Source organism: Gorilla gorilla, chromosome 3 (genome assembly GCF_029281585.2).
Source record: "Gorilla gorilla gorilla isolate KB3781 chromosome 3, NHGRI_mGorGor1-v2.1_pri, whole genome shotgun sequence".
Lineage (NCBI taxonomy): Eukaryota > Metazoa > Chordata > Mammalia > Primates > Hominidae > Gorilla > Gorilla gorilla.
In genome coordinates, this window is record NC_073227.2 from 118,593,178 (window position 1) to 118,615,385 (window position 22,208).

Genomic DNA, 22,208 nt, shown 5'->3' on the forward strand with positions numbered 1-22,208 from the left:
ATTTTAAATTTCCATTTCCAAAGCTAAAAATATAATCGTTTTTAGAAAACTTTATCTTGTATTCAGAGCTAAAACCAATCAAAGACTATAATGCTGTTTATCGTACTATTTTAACCAAACCATGTGGTGAATATTAAGTTATGGTAGCTGATTATATTTTTAGAAGATAATCACAACTATGTCTCTTGCCCCACATATTTTTTTAGAACTTCCTACCACTCATTAAGAGTTGGGGTCTAATTCTCCTATTGAATCTGAGCACACTTATGTAACCATTAGAATGCAGCAGAAGGGATGCCATGTGACTTTCCTAGCTTAGGTCATAAAAGGCAATGCTGCTTCCGCTCTGATTGTTGGAATACCAGCCTGCTTGGAGCCCTGAGAAATCCGAGTACCTGGAGGTTGCTATGTCAGGAAGCTAAGCCTTGTAGAAAGGTCCCAAGTCTCAGGTATCAGATTTCAGGTCAGAAATCCTAGTCTTTGAGTCCTTTCATGCCAGTCACCAGCCATGTGAGTGAATGAACTGTTAGATGATTTAGATCATGCCAGCTTCAGCCACTGAGTCACTCCCAGTCACCCCTAGCCTTTGAGACTCTGCATCAAGGCTGTAGATTTTGTGAAGTAGAGACCAGCCATCTTGAATGTGCCCTTTGTGATTCCCGATTCATAGAATCTATGAGTGTAATAAAATGGCTTTTGTTTTATGCCAGTAAATTTGGGGTGGTTTGTTATATAAAAACAGTAACTGTTTTTATATAAAACACTGAAAAGATACATTTCCTCAGTGAGCAATAGATTGCTATTGAAATTCATCAAAGTAGGAACTACCTGCCGAATAAATGTTAACTGAGTTTTTCTTTCATTTCAAATGAAGATAGCCTAAAAAGACGTTGCCTAGAGAAATTTGGTTTCTTTACTTGTTCTTTATTCTGACATTAATTGTCTTGAAGAGATATTAATTGACTGTTCTAGCAGCCAGGAAAGAAATGTATATGCTTAAAGAGTGCTGTGGGTTTTAACATAGCTTTATGATAAATTTTACCAGTTTGGCTAATGAAAAATGTCAATTAGTACTTTTAAATTATTAAGAATAGTTTCCACAAAAGTTTAGTATTTTTATTAACACAGGAGCCTAATAAAACTTTGTAGGAACAAAGGAATATCTGTACTGATCTCTCCAACTGAAAATTGTTATCCCTGATACTAATTTTAATGTTAATGTAAAATATTAGCATCATCACTAGTATATTTGGCAGTTGTTTGAGTCATATCTTTCCTGTCACTTCTTAGAAGACAGTGGATTTTCTAGGTTGATCACCATTGAATAAAATTATAACTGTCATAAAATTATCAAGGGATTTCTGTTATGTAGTACATATTATTATTTCCTAAAATAATATAATAATTATAATAATGGGCACTTTTTATTAATATATTAATATTTATTTATAACAAATAATTATAAATAAATTATAAATAATTTAAATAATAATAATAAATTTAAATTATAAATAATAAATAATTGTAAATAAACATTATAAATATTATAAATTATAATATTTATTTATAAATATATTAATATTTATTATAATAATGGGCACATTTTATTAAGATTATTGCCATGGCTGGGCACGGTGGGCTCATGCCTGTAATCCTAGCATGTTGCGCAGCTGAGGCAGGAGGATGGCTTGAGCTCAGGAGGTCGAGACCAGCCTGGGCAACATAGAAAGACTCTGTCTGTCCAAAAAAATAAAATTAACTGGGCGTTGTAGTCAGCACCTGTGGCCCCATATATTCAGCTTGCTGAGGTGGGAGGATTGCTTAAGCCCAGGAAGTTAAGGTTGCAGTGAGCCATTATTGTGCCACTGCACTCCAGCCTGGGTTACAGAGTGAGACCCTGTCTCAAAAAAAAAAAAAAAAAAATTATTGCCGTGAGTGCCAGGAGCCAAAGTATTGTAGGCCTGTCGCATCCAGACACAATGTATGTGATTAGGCTCTCTCTGTGTGGAGCCTAATCACATATACACAGACATAATTCTTGAACTTTATGAGAATAGGTCTTTCGGCATTGTGTGAAATAAAATTTTACAAATTGTATTTTGCTCTTATTTATTATAGTTTAATATTGTAGTTGTGAAGATCATCTGTCAGATTCTTCACCCTCTAATCAAACATGACAAGTAAGACTAGAGTGTTTCTATTTCAGACTAAAATAGATTTTTAATTCCATTTAAGAATGAATGAGGCCAGGCGCGGTGGCTTACACCTATAATCCTAGCACTTTGGGAGGCCTAGGTGGGCAGATCACCTGAGGTCAGGAGTTCAAGACCAGCCTGGTCAACATGGTGAAACCCCATGTCTACTAAAAATACAAAAAATTAGCTGGGCGTGGTGGCGGGTGCCTGTAATCCCAGCTACTCGGGAAGCTGAGGCAGGAGAATCCCTTGAAACCAGGAGGGGGAGGTTGCAGTGAGCCAAGATCACATCATTGCACTTCAGCCTGGGCAACGAGAGTGAAACTCCGTCTTAAAAAAAAAAAAAAAAAAAAAAGAATGAATGAAAAATTACTGCTTAGAAAATTTTTATCACATTTCTAAAATAGAGAAGATGACTTAGAGTGAAATAAAGTCATTGTTTTTAGTATAGCCCATTTTAATAAAAATATTTCTTAATCAAGACAGTTTGTGTCATAATTTCTAAAAAAACATGCCAGTGCAAGTAACTCAAAAGTAATGTAGGTTTTCAGGATTTACTAAATTTTCACTGTAGTGAGTAGTGTGAGCATCCTAGCATAATTTCCTGTCCTAGAGGAATTTTCAATCTAATAGTAGAACTATACAAGTAGGGTTTTATGTACCTAGAACTATAAAACTAACAAAATGAAAAATACAGATAAAATAGAACTGTATAAAATTCTACAAAAATAATCTCATAAATAGATTACAAACTTATTGATGAAGTTTAGTTTTGGGATTTAACCACTTGATGTAGAGTTCAAACTGCTTGACTCACACATAGGACAGGTTGATTACATTCATATAAGCCCTTATGTTTTATGAAATCTTGTAATGAATTATAATTAACCTGGAATGAAAGAGGTGTATCTAGTGGATAGATGTGTGTGTAACTGGTGAATAGGCACAGAGTTACAATGTCATTGCAACCTGGAGAGTCATACTGGGAGCAAAGACCATGTATATGAATAGGTATGACTACATGTTAAAGTAATAAATTCATGGATTAAGGTAGAAGTTAGGTGTGTAACATTTATGAAATATAGTGTGGAGTTTTCATTAAATAGAATAGTTTTTAGCTCTTTTGTTTCTCTTCAAATATTAGAAATATTTCTAATTATCCAAGTACTGCATGAATTGCCTTTGAAATATTGCACACATGCACCTGAACAGTTACTTTTTTGCTCAGATATTTTTTTTTTCAGATCATGTGTACATAATGTATGTTCACAAAACATATTTAGTATTTAGGTACATTCCTGTTAGATCTTGCATCTGTGGAACTTCATCGTGGAAACTAATTTATCAAAGTAGCACATTCACATTAGTTTCATATTCTTTTTAATTTTCAATTTTATTGGGACCAAGTAATAATTATGAAGGTAGTGATAAATGATTACACTTTAAATACTTTTTCTAAGCTCTCAGTTTTCTTATTTTTTTTTTCTTTTTTTTTACTATACTTTAAGTTTTAGGGTATATGTGCACAACGTGCAGGTTTGTTACATATGTATACATGTGCCATGTTGGTGTGCTGTACCCATTAACTCGTCATTTAACAATAGGTATATCTCCTAATGCTATCCCTCCCCCCTCCCCCCACCCCACAACAGGCCCCAGTGTGTGATGTTCCCCTTCCTGTGTCCATGTGTTCTCATTGTTCAATTCCCACCTATGAGTGAGAACATGTGGTGTTTGATTTTTTGTCCTTGCCATAGTTTGCTGAGAATGATGGTTTCCAGCTTCATCCATGTTCCTACAAAGGACATGAACTCATCGTTTTTTATGGCTGCATGGTATTCCATGGTGTATATGTGCCACATTTTCTTAATCCAGTCTATCATTGTTGGACATTTGGGTTGGTTCCAAGTCTTTGCTATTGTGAATAGTGCCACAATACACATACGTGTGCATGTGTCTTTATAGCAGCATGATTTATAATCCTTTGGGTATATACCCAGTAATGGGATTGCTGGGTCAAATGGTATTTCTAGTTCTAGATCCCTGAGGAATCACCACACTGACTTCCACAATGGTTGAACTAGTTTACAGTGCCACCAACAGTGTAAAAGTGTTCCTATTTCTTCACATCCTCTTGAGCACCTGTTGTTTCCTGACTTTTTAATGATCGCCATTCTAACTGGTGTGAGATGGTATCTCATTGTGGTTTTGATTTGCATTTCTCTGATGGCCAGTGATGATGAGCATTTTTTCATGTGTCTGTTGGCTGCATAAATGTCTTCTTTTGAGAAGTGTCTGTTTATATCTTAACAGCAAGCATCTGTAGCCGCAGCAGCAATGAAGAGAAGCATGATTTTTTTTTCATATCGTTAGAAGTCAGTGAAATGGGGAATAACTGGAGAATTTGATTATAATACAGTAGTCCCCCTTTATCCACGGGGATATGTTCCAAGATCAAGAAGCATGATTTTTGTGCTTAAAGTTTTTTAGCTTGCTAAGAAGTAAGATAATTTGAATGGTGACTGAATATGTGATAATTATACAAGGTAGCACTTTTTTTACTGTAGATATGTCACCTACCCATGAAAATGGGACAACTTATTTAATTCTCAGCAATCACAAAATTCTAAAATCTTTTGGAATAAATTTAACATTAAAGAATCTATATAAAAATAGAAACTTTCATGTTTATCAAGGTATAAACAAAATATGGGAGCCTAGAAAAGGAAGGTTCCTCTGACTGCAGGAATACAGAAAGCTTCATGCAAGACTTGGCATATTAGTTGACTTGGCCAAGTAAGTAGCCATGCTAGATGTGGAAAATGCACAGAAAGGAATTTTAGAAAAGAATTTAAATCTCACAATTGTGAAAATGAAAGTGTGCTTGGGAAAAAGCCAATAATGTGGTGGGACTGACACACATGATGTTGTGTGAGAAAGTAATGGGAGATCGCATAATGTGAGTTGTAAAAGTTTCTGATCGGTTTAGGACCAGCTCTGGTAAACAAAAAAAAAAAAAAAAAAGAAAAGTAGGAAACTGAAAATACAACATAGTAAAACTGAAAATATTATAATTTTTAAACAGTCCTTTCCACTTGACATGCTAACAGAAACTACTATTCCTACTTCATTAGAGAAGCTTTTAAAAATAGCTTCATTCTGTCAGATACTAAACCCTTTAGATAAGTAAAACATAATATTCAAGAGAGATTCCTATTATTTCCAGCTGCTAAGCCGGGTGCCCCAAATTGACTTAATGCCATTCATTTTGAGATAAACTTGAAATTCTTCCATTCATGCATTGGCTGTATTCTAGGTACTTGAAAACCACATTAGCACAGAAATATTTTTTTTTTAGATTTGATGTGGATAGTGATGCTTTTAAAGTAAAGCTTTGTTACTAGATAGTTAGGTGAAAATTATAGATACAGAAAAAAATTGAGTGACATTTGAAGTGAGGTAAAAATGTGTTGAACTTTTACAAGCTCAGTTAGCAGTTCTTGTGTACTTGTCTCCTGTCGGTTTCATCATCAGCAATGGTATAATTGTCCAAAGATAACAAACACATATCTATCTATATACCCATGTATCTACTTACTGGCATATAGTAAAGTGATAGAATTGATTAACATTTAAAAGTATGATGTTTTAGATCCAATAACCTTGAAAATAAAGCTACCATTTCTGAATAATATTGTGAGGAAGATAAACTGAAAAATGCCATCACAAATAACATAAAGAATTTCATGACTTCCTAGTTTAACATGACACTGTCTTGAGATTTGTTCTTTGGGACAGCCCTTTCTTCACAGTCAAGTATATTCTTTGTTGTTGGTGATGATCTTAAGTACTTTTATGGTCAAATTATTTAAATATTAAAACAGCATCACTTTCCTCATTAGTTTTTCTTAGATTGATGTTAAGAAAGGAACTGATAGCTAAAAATTTAGGTCTTATGAAAACTCTTCCATTGCAGCAAGTACTTACAGACCAGTAAATAATTTGTTTCTGGTTTATAGAAGAGAGGTTGGAGCATAAAGAGCCTCTGGTGCCTAAGATAAAAGAAAAAAAAGGCTTGGCAAAGTTTGAAGGTTTTAGTGGGAAAGTATAGCTGTTTGTCTTTAACAGAGACTTTTGAGAAATGCGAGGAATGATAGTTAGCTGTTCACGGTTACCAGAAGTTGCATCAGGTTTTATCCAAATGTATCAAGGCCTAAAATGTGGTAATTCTTTATATTGATAGGGAGATAAAGCAAGTGGTCTGTCCAGCTGAATAAAAGAAGGGAGGACAGAAGGTAAGAGCATACCATCCTAATATTCTGAAGGGCATGCATATATTATTCAGGAAGAGAAGAGGCTCTGTGCACAACTGGGGTCACACTAATATTAAAGGGGCAGATAGAGAAGGAAGATCTATTGAAGAAGACCAAAAACAAGTGTTTAGACTGATGTTTCTAAGTTAAGAGGTGTTTCAGAAATGGAAAAACTGTCTATTGCTACAGAGATATCAAATAAGAGGATTGAGAAAAATTCATTGGCTTTGTCAAGATATCATTTAAAACCTTTGACAGAGTAATTTTGATAGGCTTTTAGAGGACTTGGTTAGATCAGGTTTTAAGGAACGATTGAGTGGGTAAGAAGTGAGAGACTCAGAATTTTAATGACCAAGTCAACTTTGCTTTAACCCTTTGAAGATGTCAATATTTCACAAGACGAACTAGACCATATGTTGATATATAGGAAAGAAATTGTTTTAAGAAAAAATTTTATTTTATTTGTTAATACTTCTCCATTTCTATCTCTACTTACTGCCTCATTACCAGCCAGAGGCTGACAAATTTTCATTAGAACAATTTCAGTGCTTTTAAGGAAATATAAAATACAGCTCTCTGGAATTACACAAAAAGTAATTTGGATGCTAAGGATTTACTACTGAAATTTACTGTCATGGTTTGAAGGAGTACAAAAATAATATCCTCTGTTTCTTACCCAAGTTTAGAACCACTGGAGATATAAGCATATGAGTCGTCTGCTAGAATTTAAAATATCTGCTTTAAAATTAATAAAGTCTAGAGTTAAGGCCTCTATTTGTAGAGTCACAATGGGATTACTAGCAATTTACTGCTGAATTATACATATTTACTCATTTTGTCACTGGTACACCTGGACAGCCACAGGTGTAGAACAGAAAATTCTTGTTCTTTCTAAAAGAACAGGAATGCAGAAGGGGTTGAGCCATACATGTCCAGTAGTCCTCAGCCGTAATCAGATAAATCAGATAAATCTTTCCTCTTCTGGAGAATGGAAGCTTTCATATTGTTTCGGCTTAGCAGGGCAACTAACCTTTAAGGAACTGCCAGGTGTCCAGTTTTAGCATATCAATGAATATCCGCAATTATCTGAAAAGGCTGTTAAAATACTCACGTGTTTTCCAACTATGTATATATTGAGACGAAATTTTCTTCATCTATTCAAACCAAAACAGCATATTAACCAAGATTGAATACAGAAGAAGATACGAGAGTCCAGTCATCTTCTGTTGAACCACATTATGGAGATTTTTTTTTTTTCCTTTTTTTTTTTTAAGAGATAGGGTCTTGCTCTGCCACCCAGGTTAGAGTGCAGTGGAGCAATCCTAGCTCCCTGTAGACTCAAACTCCTTAGGCTTAAGTGATCCTCCCACTGCAGCCTCCTGAGTAGCTGGGAATACAGGCACGTGCCACCATATGCAGTTAATTTTTTTATTTTTATTTTTCTTAGAGAAGAGGACTCACTTTGTTGCCCGGGCCGGTATCAAACTCCTAGCCTCAAGTGATCCTTCCACCTTGGCCTCCCAAAGTGATGGGATTACAGGCATGAGCCACCGGGCCTGGATGAAATTTCTAAAAATGTAAAACAATGCCTTATGTAAGTGATAGGTTGATGGGTGCAGCAAACCACCATGGCACGTGTTTATGTAACAAAACTGCATGTTCTGCAGATGTAAGCCAGAACTTAAAGTATAATAAAAGAAAAAAAAAACAATGCTATTCTTCTTGCTAAATTTTTTTGTTAGGAAATAATTTTTTTCATTAAAATGCTAATTATGTTAATGTGCAGTAGGTTTATAATTGTTACATTTAAGTAAATTACTAAATAATTTTTAAAAGTCTCAGTTTTGATTTTGTAATATGTTAAATGTCTATAGCAATAATATGAACAAAAGCTCTTTGGGATTCTCAATAACTTTTAATAGTGTAAAGAGGTTTTGAGAATCTGTGATCTAGAGGAATTCACATATAATTTAGGAAGAAAGCATAGCTTTATAATCCAAAATATGCATGTTAGGGCTTAAAGCAGTACTTTGATGTGAAGTATTTTTTAAATGACAGTGTAAGTTTTGTAGTTATCACACTTTGTATTATTTGGAATCATATTATTTTGAAATTTTTCTAAACCTTCATTTTTTATGTCTTTAATGTACAACAGAGGAAGTGAACAATGAAATAAAATGTTTGTAAAACTATATAATTTTTTATGAACATTTAATTTTTCTAAGCCATAGATGCTTTCTTGAACAAGCTCAATAAGTTATAAGAATATGGAAAAAAGATGTTCTTTGATAATGTTTGGAATATTCCTGGTATCTTACACATAGCAGAATGAATATTTCATATCTGAGTTAAGTGAACAAAGTGCATTTAAAATTTTTTTAATAGTACAGTCTAATGCCATTTTGGAATGTACGTGGAGGTTAATTTGCTATTATAGGAAGCTCTCCAGTTTAGTGGTAACTGTTTATCCTTTTGTCATGTAACATATGGTGGTCATAAGGTTGAGTTTCTGATTTTTTTTTTTCTTTAAGCAGATAATCTCAGTGATACCTTGAAGAAGCTGAAGATAACAGCTGTTGACAAGACTGAGGATAGTTTAGAAGGATGCTTGGATTGTCTGCTTCAAGCCCTGGCTCAAAATAGTAAGTTTCATTATGTTTACTCAAATTCCAAAGAAGAAAATCAAATCAGTAGTCATTCAGAAACTGGTATGTAGTTAAGCACATAACTTTGTATTCATATAACTTGAATTCTTTTGAATCATATCCCTGAATACTGAGATTGTTTTACATGTTCTACCCTCCTACTTACCCTCCACGCCCCCGCAAGATCCTCAAAGCCAAGCTGATAGGCAAAGAAAGGAGGAATTGATGGGTGGTGATGACATTAATACCAGTCCCAGAGAGAGGCCATTGTTTCATTTCTAACAGTCAAGCATCATAGTTGTTTTTCTTAGCACCTACATCTGTGCTTTAAAAATAGATTGTTTTATATGTGGGGAGAGTGGGGAGGGAGAGAGAGGAGAAGCAGAGGGGGAGCTTAAAACACTTAACATTTTTTTGGAATCTTATCATATTTTAAAATAATTGTACCTTAAAATAATATGTATGCATAGATAAATTTGGAAGGAACCATTAGAAGTCATCAAAAATCTGTTGAAATTGGGGTAGGATTTTATCTTTGATGTGATAAATAATGCTAGAGATAGAAACTGCACAGTTCTTCATTGACCATTGTGTTGCGTTTTATTTATCCTATTTCTAGTCACTAATTTCTGTATTATCACCATTAATAGATCAGTATAGAGTGATTTTCATTTGTTATCTTAATTCTGCTTGGTTGTGCTGTGGTTTTTTCTGTACTTGTTTTTAATTATGCTCTTGTCCTATCCTGAAACTAATTATGTAGCTGACAAAGAATGGAGGGGAACGTATATATTGTTAAGGTTTTAATTGTAAGGTTTCAACACTTATTGATATATGTTTTTTTTTTATTTTTTAGTAAATCTTGATTAGAAAAATCTAAAATAATTGATTGCAATACTTTTCATCAAAAAAGCACATTTTAGAGCTAGCTTTTAAAATTATTTTTCAGTAATTATTTTGAGATTACAACTGTCATGCTGTTTAATCATAGAGATAACAGGAAGAGATTTGAAACAAGGAGTTCAATAAGAGCATCCAGATAAGGCTCAAAATGGTAAAGAAAAAGGACAGGAAAGGAGAACGTCTAAGCCTGCTATCCATTTTAGTGGACACATGTGGCTATTTAAATTTAATACAAGTAAATAAAATGTAAAAGGAAGTTCCTTAGTCTCACTTCTCAGTAGCTATATTTGGCAGATGACCACTCTCTTGGGGATCACAGATATAAAATATTCCCATGATCACAGAAAATTGTTATGGATAGCACTGGTCTAGAAACTAGAAAGAACCACACGATGACCTGATTTTTTTTTACATGTGCCTGTATAGGCAGCTTTACACAGTAACATAATTAACCTAAGTAAATTGAGTATCTCAGGTATATTTTTTTGAACAGTTGTTTTATTATAACCTTCGTCTGTTTTCAACAACACTTTTTTTCTCTGTTAGACAGTAAACTTTTAAATAGACCATTTGCTTTAGATACTGAAGGACATGAAGGGTCATATTCTTGGTCATCTGTAGAGGTTGCCCATTTGTCTCCTAGAAAGACTGGAAGACAAAGAGATGAAGTTGAAGGGAAATGAAGAAAAAAGGGAGTAAAAAGTGTATAGCTTTTAAAAGAACAGATTTAAGAAACACTGAGAAGTTCATAATTATTAGATTAAATTAGCTTATATTAGAATAAGCCCATTGCGGACTTATTCACTGTACCTTTTGTTGAAAATGGTCTTGTGAAATTGTGTATCACAAAATGTTAAGGCCACGTAACCACAAGGTATTAAAACAATAAACTCTCACCAGTTTAACTAATGATGCCCCAGGAAGGGAACAAAAGGAATGTCTTGTTAACAATCTGAAACAAAATTTATAAATGCCCTCATGCCTAAGACTACTGACAAAGAAGAATTGGACAAAGGAGTTCATGCAGATGTTCAGTCTTTGACACCTGTCATTGGATCACTTACTGTATGTTTAGCACTGGGCTGGGGATTATAGCCACTATCTAATCTTTCCTATAGTCCCATGAGTTAGGTATTATTATCACCATTTAAAGGATGAGGTAACAGATTAATAAGCTTATTTGCCTTGCTCTGGAAGAAGCCAGAGTTTGGATTTGAACTCTTGATTTACAAAATAAAAAATTGTAATCTGAATAAAGTGAAGCTTTTTGCTGAGTTCATGTAATGTGAAATCGTTCCAAGAAGCTAGGTTTTAACATTGTGTTTTAAATTTTTGTTTTTTCTTTAATAAAAATAGCTCTAAATTTTTATTAAAGTGGATAAGCCTGTTTTTCTTGAACTATAAAGTGATATATGTATTTTATAGGCATTTATTCATACACTTTATAAAGTTAGCATATGCCTTTTTAACAAGAAAAAGTAAAATATATTAGTGAGATGTTAATTTTCTACAGTTCTTCCTTGAATAAGGTGATTGAGCCATTGCTACTTCTGTCCTCCTAAATGTAAAATTATAAAACATTTAACTTAGAAGAATCTGTACTTGCTTTTTAAACAACAACAACAACAACAACAACAAAAACACAGAGAGCTTCTCGTTTCATAATTCTTCCTTAGTGTCAGGTGTTTTAACTCAAAATAACAACTGTACCATAATTGCACCTGATCAGGAAAGAAAGATTTCTCCATTCTGTACAAATATAAGATGGTAATGTATGTAATGGAAATATAAACAAAATTTTATTTTACAGTCTATTACCCTGTTACTGGAAAGGTTATCTCTGAAAGGAACAAAATAATGCTTTTGAAATTTTTACACTGTGTGATTTAGTGCATTTGAATTGCATATTACAAATGACTGTAATCTGAAATTAGAATTTTTACTTTGATGTATGGCTTTAGAGTGGTTTTCTTTTTTTACCATTGGCAGTATTTCTCTCTCTAACGTTTATACTATATGTGTCTATCTTAAGAGACAAGAAGATTTGAATACTTACTAGATTTTATGAAAACATTTTGTTTAAGCAAGCATTTTGTGTAAATCTATGATCTAAATTAATATAAAGTCATTCATTCACTCATATAAATACATCAGATCTCAGTTTTAAAATGTTTTTAGTAAATGTGTGAAGGCTACCAGCCAAGAAATCAGCTTCTGTTTATTTTGGTCTCTTTTGATTCAGATTATAGTTAGAAGATTCTCAGTAAATGCTTATTTGATTGTAGTATGGTTACTCTATTTTATGCTTATTTGGAAATGCAAAACAATAGGCCACCTATTTTCATCCCCAAACATTAAGACAGGAATTGTCTTTGGAGAATGTGGCATCTAAATCACCTTGCAAGAGAAACTATTAGTTTAAATTAAAGTCCCAAAGGCAAGAAAAATTAACATTCTATTTGTAATAAAAATTCTATCCATTTTATTCCATTTTGAGGATGAAGACCATTTTGTGTTGCCGGGGGGACCATAAAGTGATGCCATACAGCTTTAAACTCTCTCCCTGAAGAAGTAAGCTGTCTTCCCCTGCCTCGTTCTCTTTTTTTTTTTTTTGTATTTAACTTAGTTTCTTGCTTGATGGCAATTCCCGTTTCATATGAGAGTCACGTAATTGTTTATTTTTTATAGAACAACTCTGTGAGATACTGCATGTTTACTTGTCTTTAAAGAAAAAAAGCATTTAATGTCTAGTTCCACATCTCTAATCTTCTATGATAATATTCACTCACATGTTGAATTCTTGGTTTATTTTCTAGCCCTAAGGTAATTTGCTAGCCCTCGTTCTTTATTTCATTTGTTGTATTGATTTTTGGCTCCCTTCTAGGCTACAATCCTAAGCATACGTAATTATAGGCAAACTTCATTTTATTGTGCTTTACTTTATTGAGCTTCACAAATACTGTATTTTTTACAAATTGAAGGTTTATGGCAACCCTAAGTTGAGCAAGTCTTTCAGTGCCGTTTTTCCAACAGCTTGTGCTTACTTTATGTATCTGTGTCACATTATGGTAATTCTTGCAACATTTCAGACATTATTATTATATCTACTTTGGTCATCTGTGTCAGTGATCTTTGATGTTACTATCATGATTGTTTTGGGGTGCCGTGAACCATGCCCATGTATGATGGTAAACTTAATTGATAAATATTGTGTCTGTCTGACTGCCCCACCAACTAGCTATGCCGTACCCCCTACTCCCCATCTCTATTCCTCTCCTCAGGCCTCCCTATTGCATGAGACACAATGTTTAGTTTAGACCGATTAATAATCCTACAGTGGCCTGTAAGTGTTCCAGTGAAAGGAAGAGTCACATCTCTCTCACTTTATATCACAAGCTAGAAATGATTAAGCTTATTGAGGAAAGCATGTCGAAAGCAGAGGCAGGTTGAAAGCAAAGATAGGCCAAAAGCTAGGCTTCTTGAGCCAGTTAGCCAAGTTGTGAATGCAAAGGAAAAGTTCTTGAAGGAAATTAAAAGTTCTACTCCACTGAAAACATGAATGATAAGAAGTCTAAACAGCCTTATTGCTGATAGGAAGAAACTTTGAGCGCTCTGGTTAGAGGATCATACTAGCCGCAACATTCCCATGTCCTAATCCAGAGCAGGGCTCTGATTGTCTTCAGTTCTGAGAAGGCCGAGAGGTGAGGAGACTGCATTAAGAAAAGTTGGACACTAGCAGAGGTTGGTTCATGAGGTTTAAGGAAAGAAGTCATCTTCACAACACTGAAAGTGAAAGATGAAGCAGCAGCTGCTGATGGAGAAGCTGAAGCAAGTTACCCACAAGATCTAGCTAAAATCATTGATGAAGGAGGCTGTGCTAAACAACAGATTTTCACTATAGATGAAACAGCTTGATATTGGAAGAGATGCCACCTAGGACTTTTATAACTAGGGTGGAGAGGTCAATGCCTGGCTTCAAAGGACAGGCTGACTCTCTTATTAGGGGCTAATGCAGCTGGTGACTTTAAGTTGAAGCCAGCATTCATTTACCATTCTGAAAATCCTGGGGCCCTTCAGAATGGTGCTAAATTTCTCTGCCTGTTCTCTGAAAATGGAAAACAAAGCCTGGATGACAGCACATCTATTTACAGCATGGTTTACTGAATGTTTTAAGCCCACTGTTGAGACATACTGCTCAGAAAAAAAAGATCCCTTTCAAAATATTACTGCTCATTGACAATGCACCTGGTCACCCAAGAGCTCTGACAGAGACGTACATGGAGATAAATGTTATTTTTGTGCCTGTTAACACAACATCCATGGATGAAGGAATAATTTCGAAGCCTTATTATACATTTCATAAGGCTATAGCTGCCACAGATAGTGATTTCTTTGGTGGACTTGGGCAAACTAAATTGAAAACCTGGAAAGGATTTACCATTCTAGATGCCATTAAGAATATTCGTGATTCATGGGAGAAGGTGAAAATATCAACTTTTTTTTTTTTATTATACTTTAAGTTCTAGGGTACATGTGCACAACATGCAGGTTTGTTACATAGGTATACATGTGCCATGTTGGTTTGCTGCACCCATTAACTCGTCATTTACATTAGGTATTTCTCCTAATGCTGTCCTTCCCCCAGCCCCCTACCCTACGACAGGCCCTGGTGTGTGATGTTCCCCACGCTGTGTCCAAGTGTTCTCATTGTTCAATTCCCACCTATGAGTGAGAACATGCAGTGTTTGGTTTTCTGTCCTTGTGATAGTTTGCTCAGAATGATGGTTTCTAGCTTCATCTATATCCCTGCAAAGGAGATGAACTCATCCTTTTTTATGTCTGCATAGTATTCTATGGTATATATGTGCCACATTTTCTTTATCTAGTCTATCATTGATGGACATTCAGATTGGTTCCAAGTCTTTGCTATTGTGAACAGTGCTGCAATAAACATACGTGTGCATGTGTCTTTATAGTAGCATGAAAATATCAACATTAACAGGAGTTTGGAACAAGTTAATTCCCTCTATTATGGATGACTTTGAGTAGTTCAAAACCAGTGGATGAAGTAACTGTAGATGTGGTAGAAATAGCAGGAAAACTAGAATTAGAAGTGGCACTTCAAGATGTGACCGAATTGCTATAATCTCACGATAAAACTTGGGCAGATGAGGAGTCACTTCTTATAGACGAGAAAAGAAAGTGGTTTTTTTTTTTTATTTGCTTTGGTTTTTTTTTTGAGACAGAGTCTCACTCTATCGCCCAGGCTGGAATGCAGTGGCACGATCTCAGCTCAGTGCAACCTCCACCTCCCGGGTTCAAGCGATTCTTTTGCTTCAGCCTCCCGAGCAGCTGGGACTACAGGCACGCGCCACCATGCCTGGCTAATTTTTGTGTTTTTAGTACCATATTGGCCAGGTTGGTCTCGAACTCCTGACCTTGTGATCCACCTGCCCCTGCCTCCCAAAGTGCTAAGATTACAGACAGGCCACTGCGCCTGGCCTCAAAAGTGGTTTTTTGAGATGGAATCTACTCCTGGTGAAGATGCTGTGAACATTGAAATGACACAAAGAATTTAGAATATTACATAAACGTAGTTGATAAAACATTGACAGGGTTTGAAAGAATTGACTCCAGGTTTTAAAGAAGTTCTATAGGTGAAATGCTATCGAACAGCATTGCATGCTACGGATATCTTTTGTGAAAGGAAGAGTCAATCAGGATGATAAACTTTGTCTTATTTTAAGAAGTTGACATAGCCACCCTAACCTTCAGCAACCAGCACCCTGATTAGGTGGTGGTTAGTCAGCAACATTCAGCATTGAGGAAAGATCATCCAGCAGCAAAAAGATATGACTTACTGAAGGCTCAGATGATCGCTACCATCTTTTAGCAATAAAATATTTTTAAAGCAAGCTGTGTACATTGTTTCTTTAGACATAATGCTCTTGCACACTCAGTAGACTACAGTATAGTGTAGACAGAACTTTTTTTTTTTTTTTTGAGGCGGAGTCTTGCTCTGTCACGCAGGCTGGAGTGCAGTGGCACGATCTTGGCTCACTGCAACCTCCTCCTCCCAAGTTCAAATGATTCTCCTGCCTCAGCCTCCTGAGTAGCTGGGATTACAGATGCCCACCACCACACCCAGCTAATTTTTTGTATTTTTAGTAGAGATGGGGTTTCCCCATGTTGGCCAGGCTGGTCTTAAACTCCTGACCTCAGGTGATCCACCTTCCTTGGCCTCCCAAAGTGCTAGGATTACAAGCATGAGCCACCGTGCCCAGCCTGTAGACATAACATTTATATCTATTGGGAAACCAGAAAACAAAAAAAACAAACAAAAAAAAAAACTGGTGTGATTTGCTTTATAGTCACTTTATTGAAGTGATTTGGAACCAAACTCAAAATATCTCTGAGGTATGCCTTTATGTACAGAAGGTGTTAATCTAGATTACTCCATGAGTCTTGTCTAGCAGTAAAAACTTTTGTTGTCATTTGCTTTAGTCAGCTTTATGCATTGACTATTTTTGAACAGACGTACTTTCAGGTAGCAAAGTTACTTCCTGAGTAAGAGAATTCTTATTATCAACTGTTTTTTTTTTTCCTGTATTTGAAATCTCTGAACATACTCCTGCTGTTTTAGTAGAGATGAAAAATTATTATTTTATTCTTTCATAGTAGTATCTTGAAGAGATTTTTACCTTTTTATCTAGTGTTATCAAATGTTCCACAGAAGTGATGTATTTCTTTTGCGAACTGAATTCATTATTATTATTTTTTTTACCTTCTTTACTTTTTTTCATATTGTATGCCTCTTTTAGTGATTGTGTTCATTGTCCATGAGGGCTTAGCACTGGTGCTCCTTATGAAGTAGTGAAGATTCAGTTTTTACCAAATAAAGACAGCATTTGGAGAATATAGGAGATTCTCAACTAAAGTGTCAACTAAAAAGTCATTGACAATTCCTGATGGGTTGAGACTCCTGGATTGCCGTAGGATGGTGGTGGCCTCCTAAATCTGTATCTTTCCATGCATTCTCTAAAAGTCCACACAGATCCACAAAGAGATAAAACCAACTAACAATATTGTTTGTCTCCAGCATAACTAGGAGACAGACTTCAAATTATTACAGAGATAAATAAATATCCAAATCTAGCCTACTCAGCTTCAGAGACCACTGCAGGGAGAGTTAAGACTCCAGAGACCACATGGACAAGAGGAGAGGGAAATGGGGAACCAGGAGCCCAAGGGTAATAGCACACAATGAAAATTACCTTTAGAAAGAAAAAAATTCCTAGCCTAGTAGGAAAATAGTGCGATCTGGTCTTAGATTAGATTCTAACATTGGCTACTTAAAAGTACATGGGACTCCAGGTGACAGGTCAGGAAAGCACCACTTTGGGGTTGGAGTTGTTCACCTTTATATAGTTGGTGATGAAAAGAAAGAAGCAAGAGGGAGAAATGAAGTGTTCTGTAGAAATAAGGAAACCACAAAATCAGAAGACATACTAATTACCCCACTTTGGTCTCAGTTCAGAAGAGGGAGCATTTGAACTAAAAATCCTGGATATTTATCCCAAATTGTTGCCCTTACTGCATTCAATTTTTATTACTAGTCAAGGAAAATAAAAAATTATACACTGAATAGGAAATTTCAGATAAGATACATACATAGATGCTACAAAAAAAGCAGAAAATAAGAATAAAAACATTTTAGCTATTAAAAGTTTTCCATCTAAGCCATCTGTGTTGCAGTTATCATTAACAGAACACCATGACCTATATTAAATATTCTTAAATAAGCCTTTGCAGATATGGAGAGAAGAAACCTTCAAGTTATAAATTCAGAAACTTAGAACCAAAGTGAACACCAGGAAGATGTGAAATTAGAGTTGACCAGAAGAAATTGAAGAAAATGACAAAATTGTTTTAAAAATTAAGACTAAATTTCAAGGTGCCCAAGGAAGAATAGAGGTGATTGAAAATTTAATAAGGGGCATTGAGGAAAGAGATGCAAACAGGCAACTGAGAAGACAAAGGATCAGAGAAAAGATTATAATACAGAAGATAGTCAAAAAGATCCAACATACATGCAATTGGAATTCAGAAGAAGGAAAACAAAATGGTGAAACAGAGATAGTATTTAAAAGTACAAAGTTTCTAAAAGTAAAGGAAGACCAGAATCTGTTTTTTGAAAGGGCCCACCATATACTTGTGAAAATTGACCTGAAACAGTCAACTGAAAGACATAGTGTGGGAAAACTTTTAGACTTTAAAGGTAAAAACAAATACAGAGGAAAAAATCCTCAAGGCCTCCATGCAAAAATATTATTTACAAAGGAAAGAAAGGCCAGGCATGGTGACCCACACCTGTAATCCCAGCACTTTGGGAGGCCAAGGTGGGCGGATCACTTGAGGTCAGGAGTTCAAGACCAGCCTGGCCAATATGGCAAAACCTCATCTCTACTAAAAATACAAAAATTAGCCGAGTCTGGTCATGCATGCCTGTAATCCTAGCTACCTGGGAGGCTGAGGCATGAGAATTGCTTGAGCCCAGGAGACGGAGGTTGCAGTGAGCAGAGATTGCGTGACTGCACTCTAGCCTGGGCGGTAGAGCAAGACTCAGTCTCAAATAAAAAAAAAAAGAGGAAAGAAAGTCAGATTAGCATCAGACGTCCACATAGTAACACAGAATTCAATAGTGGTGCAGTATTTTCAGGTAACTGAAGGAATAAGAATTTTATATTGAACCAAGCTGCCCAGTAAAAATCAAAGCTGTAGAAGAATCCTGTTAAAGATAGAAGAATCAAGGGAATACTGTACTCTTTGCCTTCCAGAAGAATCTTCTTAAACTTGCACTGTTTAATACAGTAGTCACTCTTCAACATGGCTGTTGAGCATTTGAAATGAAGCTAGTCTAAATTGAGATGTGTTGTACATCTAAAAAACATACAGAATTTCAAAGACTTAGTACAAATTAAAAAATGTAAAATAGTCATTAATAGTTTTAGAAATATTGATTACATATTAAATCTTATTTTAAAAATTTTGTGAAATATTTACAAATGCTTTGTTTCTGCTGAAGCTTTATAGGCCAGCATTTCTTGGATTGTGGGTAGTAGCTGATCAAAGTGCTTATAAGACTTGGGCCAGTCAGTGTGATATGATGGAAAATGCAGGTTAGAAGAAAATAATAAGTAAATTAATATAATATAATATAATATAATATAATATAATATAATATAATATAATATAATATAATTGGGGTATTCAGTATAGGAAGAGAACTTTTTAAAAAAATTATTTTAAGTTCTGGAATACATGTGCAGGGCATGCAGGTTTGTTACATAGGTAAATGTGTGCCATGGTAGTTTGCTGCATCTATCAACCCTTCACCTAGGTATTAAGCCCCACATGCATTAGCTGTTTATCCTGATGCTCTCCCTCCCCATAACCCCCTCTACAGACCCCATTGTGTGGTGTTCCCTTCCCTGTGTCCATGTGTTTTCTTTGTTCAGCTCCCACTTATAAGTAAGAACATGCAGTGTTTGGGCTGCTGTTCCTGTGATAGTTTGTTGAGGATAATGGCTTCCAGCTCCATCCATGTCCCTACAAAGGACATGATCTAATTCCTTTTTATGGCTGCATAGTATTCCATTGTGTATATCTACCACATTTCCAGTCTATCATTGATGGGCATTTGGGTTGGTTCCATGTCTTTGCTATTGTGAACAGTGCTGCAGTGAATGTACACGTGCATGTATCTTTATAATAGAATGACTTATATTCGTTTGGGTATATACCCAGTAATGGGGTTGCTGGGTCAAATGGTATTTCTGGTTCCAGATCTTTGAGGAATCAGCACCCTGTCTTCCACAATGGTTGAACTAATTCACATTCCCACCAACAGTGTAAAAGTGTTCCTATTTCTCCACAGCCTTGCCAGCATCTGTTGTTCCTTGACTTTTTAGTAATCGCCATTCTGACTGGTGTGAGATGGTATCTCATTGTGATTTTGATTTGCATTTCTCTAATGATCAGTGATGTTGAGCTTTTTTTTCCTGTTTGTTGGCCACATAAGTGTCTTCTTTTGAGAAGTATATGTTCACGTCCTTTGCCCACTTTTAAATGGGGTTGTTTTTTTCTTGTAAATTCGTTTGTAGTTCCTTGTAAATTCTGGATATTAGACCTTTGTCAGATGGATAGATTTTGAAAATGTTTTCCCATTCTGTAGGTGGTCAGTTCACTCCGATGGTGGTTTCTTTTGCTGTGCAAAAGCTCTTTAGTTTAATTAGATCCCATTTGTCAATTTTTGCTTTTGTTGCAATTGCTTTTGATGTTTTTGTTATGAAATCTTTCCCCTTGTCTGTGTTCTGAATGATGTTGCCTAGATTTTCTTCTAGGGTTTCATAGTTTGGGGTTTTACATTTTTAAGTCTTTATTCCATCTTGAGTTAATTTTTGTATAGGGTGTAAGGAAGGGGTCCAGGTTCAATTTTTTGCATATAGCTAGCCAGTTTTCCCAGCACGATTTATTAAATAGGGAATCCTTGTCGAAGAGCAGATGGTTCTAGATGTGTGGTCTTATTTCTGAGATCTCTGTTCTGTCTTACTGGTCTGTGTGTCTGTTTTTGTGCCAGTACCATGCTGTTTTGGTTACTGTAGCCTTGTAGTATAGTTTGAATTTGGGTAGCATGACGCCTCTAGCTTTGTTCTTTTTGCTTAGGATTGTCTTGGCTATACAGGCTCTTTTTTGATTCCATATGAATTTTAAAGTAGTTATTTTCTAATTCTGTGAAGAATGTCAAATGGTAGTTTAATGGGAATAGCACTGAATTTATAAATTACTTTGGGCAGTATGGCCATTTTCATGATAATTGATTCTTCCTATCCATGAGCATGCAATGTTTTTCCATTTGTTTATGTCCTCTCTGATTTCCTTGAGCAGTCATTTGTAGTTTGGTAGAGAACATTTTTAAAGGAACCTTAGGTTCATTATTCTAGGGTTACATTCTAAGGAGAAGGCTGTATATAGGGTCTAAAATATGTCCTATGTGCTTAATCTAAAAGCAGAGATTAAAAGGAGAGAACAGTGTGTATCCAAATATATTCTTACCTAGGAGTTTATAGAAAAGGGAGCATGGAAAGGCTTGAATCTGGGAGAGTGAGAAAGACCATCTTAAAATCAATCTCTCACAAGCCATGAGATTAGTAACAGAAACAAGATGTATAACAGTGATACTGGGTGCTGTTTGCCTTCCGATATGCTCTGAAGCACTGTACTTTATAAAAGGCAAAAAAGGACTCTCATGTTGTGCAGTTGCCAGAAGGATATAAATCTCCATTGGTATTTGTAGTTGGTGATTGAAGCCTTGGCAGAAGATCTGGGTTTGCTAACATTAGCTAATGAATGTTACCATTTTTGCTTCTTAAGTTTGCTACATTTGAAAAACTTTTTATGTTCCTAACACAGAGAAAATGTGTAAGAGAGAAATGTGATTTGAAATGATGCTGTATGCCAAATACATACTGAAGAAGATTTGCCAGTCTCAGTATTTATAGTACCAGTACTGATTTACTATAACTAAGGACTACACTTTAAATTATACTTGGGGAAGAAGAGATGAATTTGTTCTGCTGTGTCTTTCTAACATTTTTCATCAGGGTTCCATGTCACTGCACCTATAGCCAGCTGTGGGAGTAGTCTGTGGACATATACTTGATTGAAGTTAACTGTCTTCTCTAATCGTATAAGCAGTAACCCAATGTGTCCGTCCATTTGTGCTGTTATAACAGAATACCACACACCGGCTATATTACAAATAGTAGAGATTTATATTTCTCCCTGTTATGGAGGCTGAGAAGTCCAAGATCAAGGTGCTGGTAGGTTCAGAGTCTGGTGACATGCCATACCTCATTGATGGTACCTTGTTGATGGCACCTTGTTACTGCATTCTCACATGACAGAAGGTGGAAGGGAAGGAGAGCGAGAGAGCGAGGCAGCTCTCTGAAGCCTCTTTTATAATGGCATTAATCCATTATAAAGTCCTCACCTCATACTACTGTCATATTGGGGATTAAGTTTTAATACATGACTTTTGGGTGGGACACAACATTTAAACCACAGCACCCACTATGTCCTGAATGTGTTCA

General features: G+C 35.5%; 1 protein-coding gene across 11 annotated transcripts in view; it reads left to right on the forward strand.

Moving 5' to 3' along the window:
• The window catches only part of RAP1GDS1 (Rap1 GTPase-GDP dissociation stimulator 1), a 174,951-nt gene that overhangs the window by 23,126 nt on the left and 129,617 nt on the right, over positions 1-22,208 (forward strand). For 4 of the 11 annotated variants that reach the window (XM_019025704.4, XM_019025707.4, XM_019025706.4 and 1 more), the window contains exon 2: positions 9,040-9,150. In XM_019025704.4, coding sequence (XP_018881249.1) covers positions 9,040-9,150 — 111 coding nt within the window. Of the gene's footprint in view, positions 1-6,438; positions 6,491-9,039; positions 9,151-12,553; positions 12,628-22,208 lie in introns of all 11 variants that reach the window. The other 7 variants (XM_019025705.4, XM_019025708.4, XM_055384681.2 and 4 more) reach the window with 3 other exon arrangements.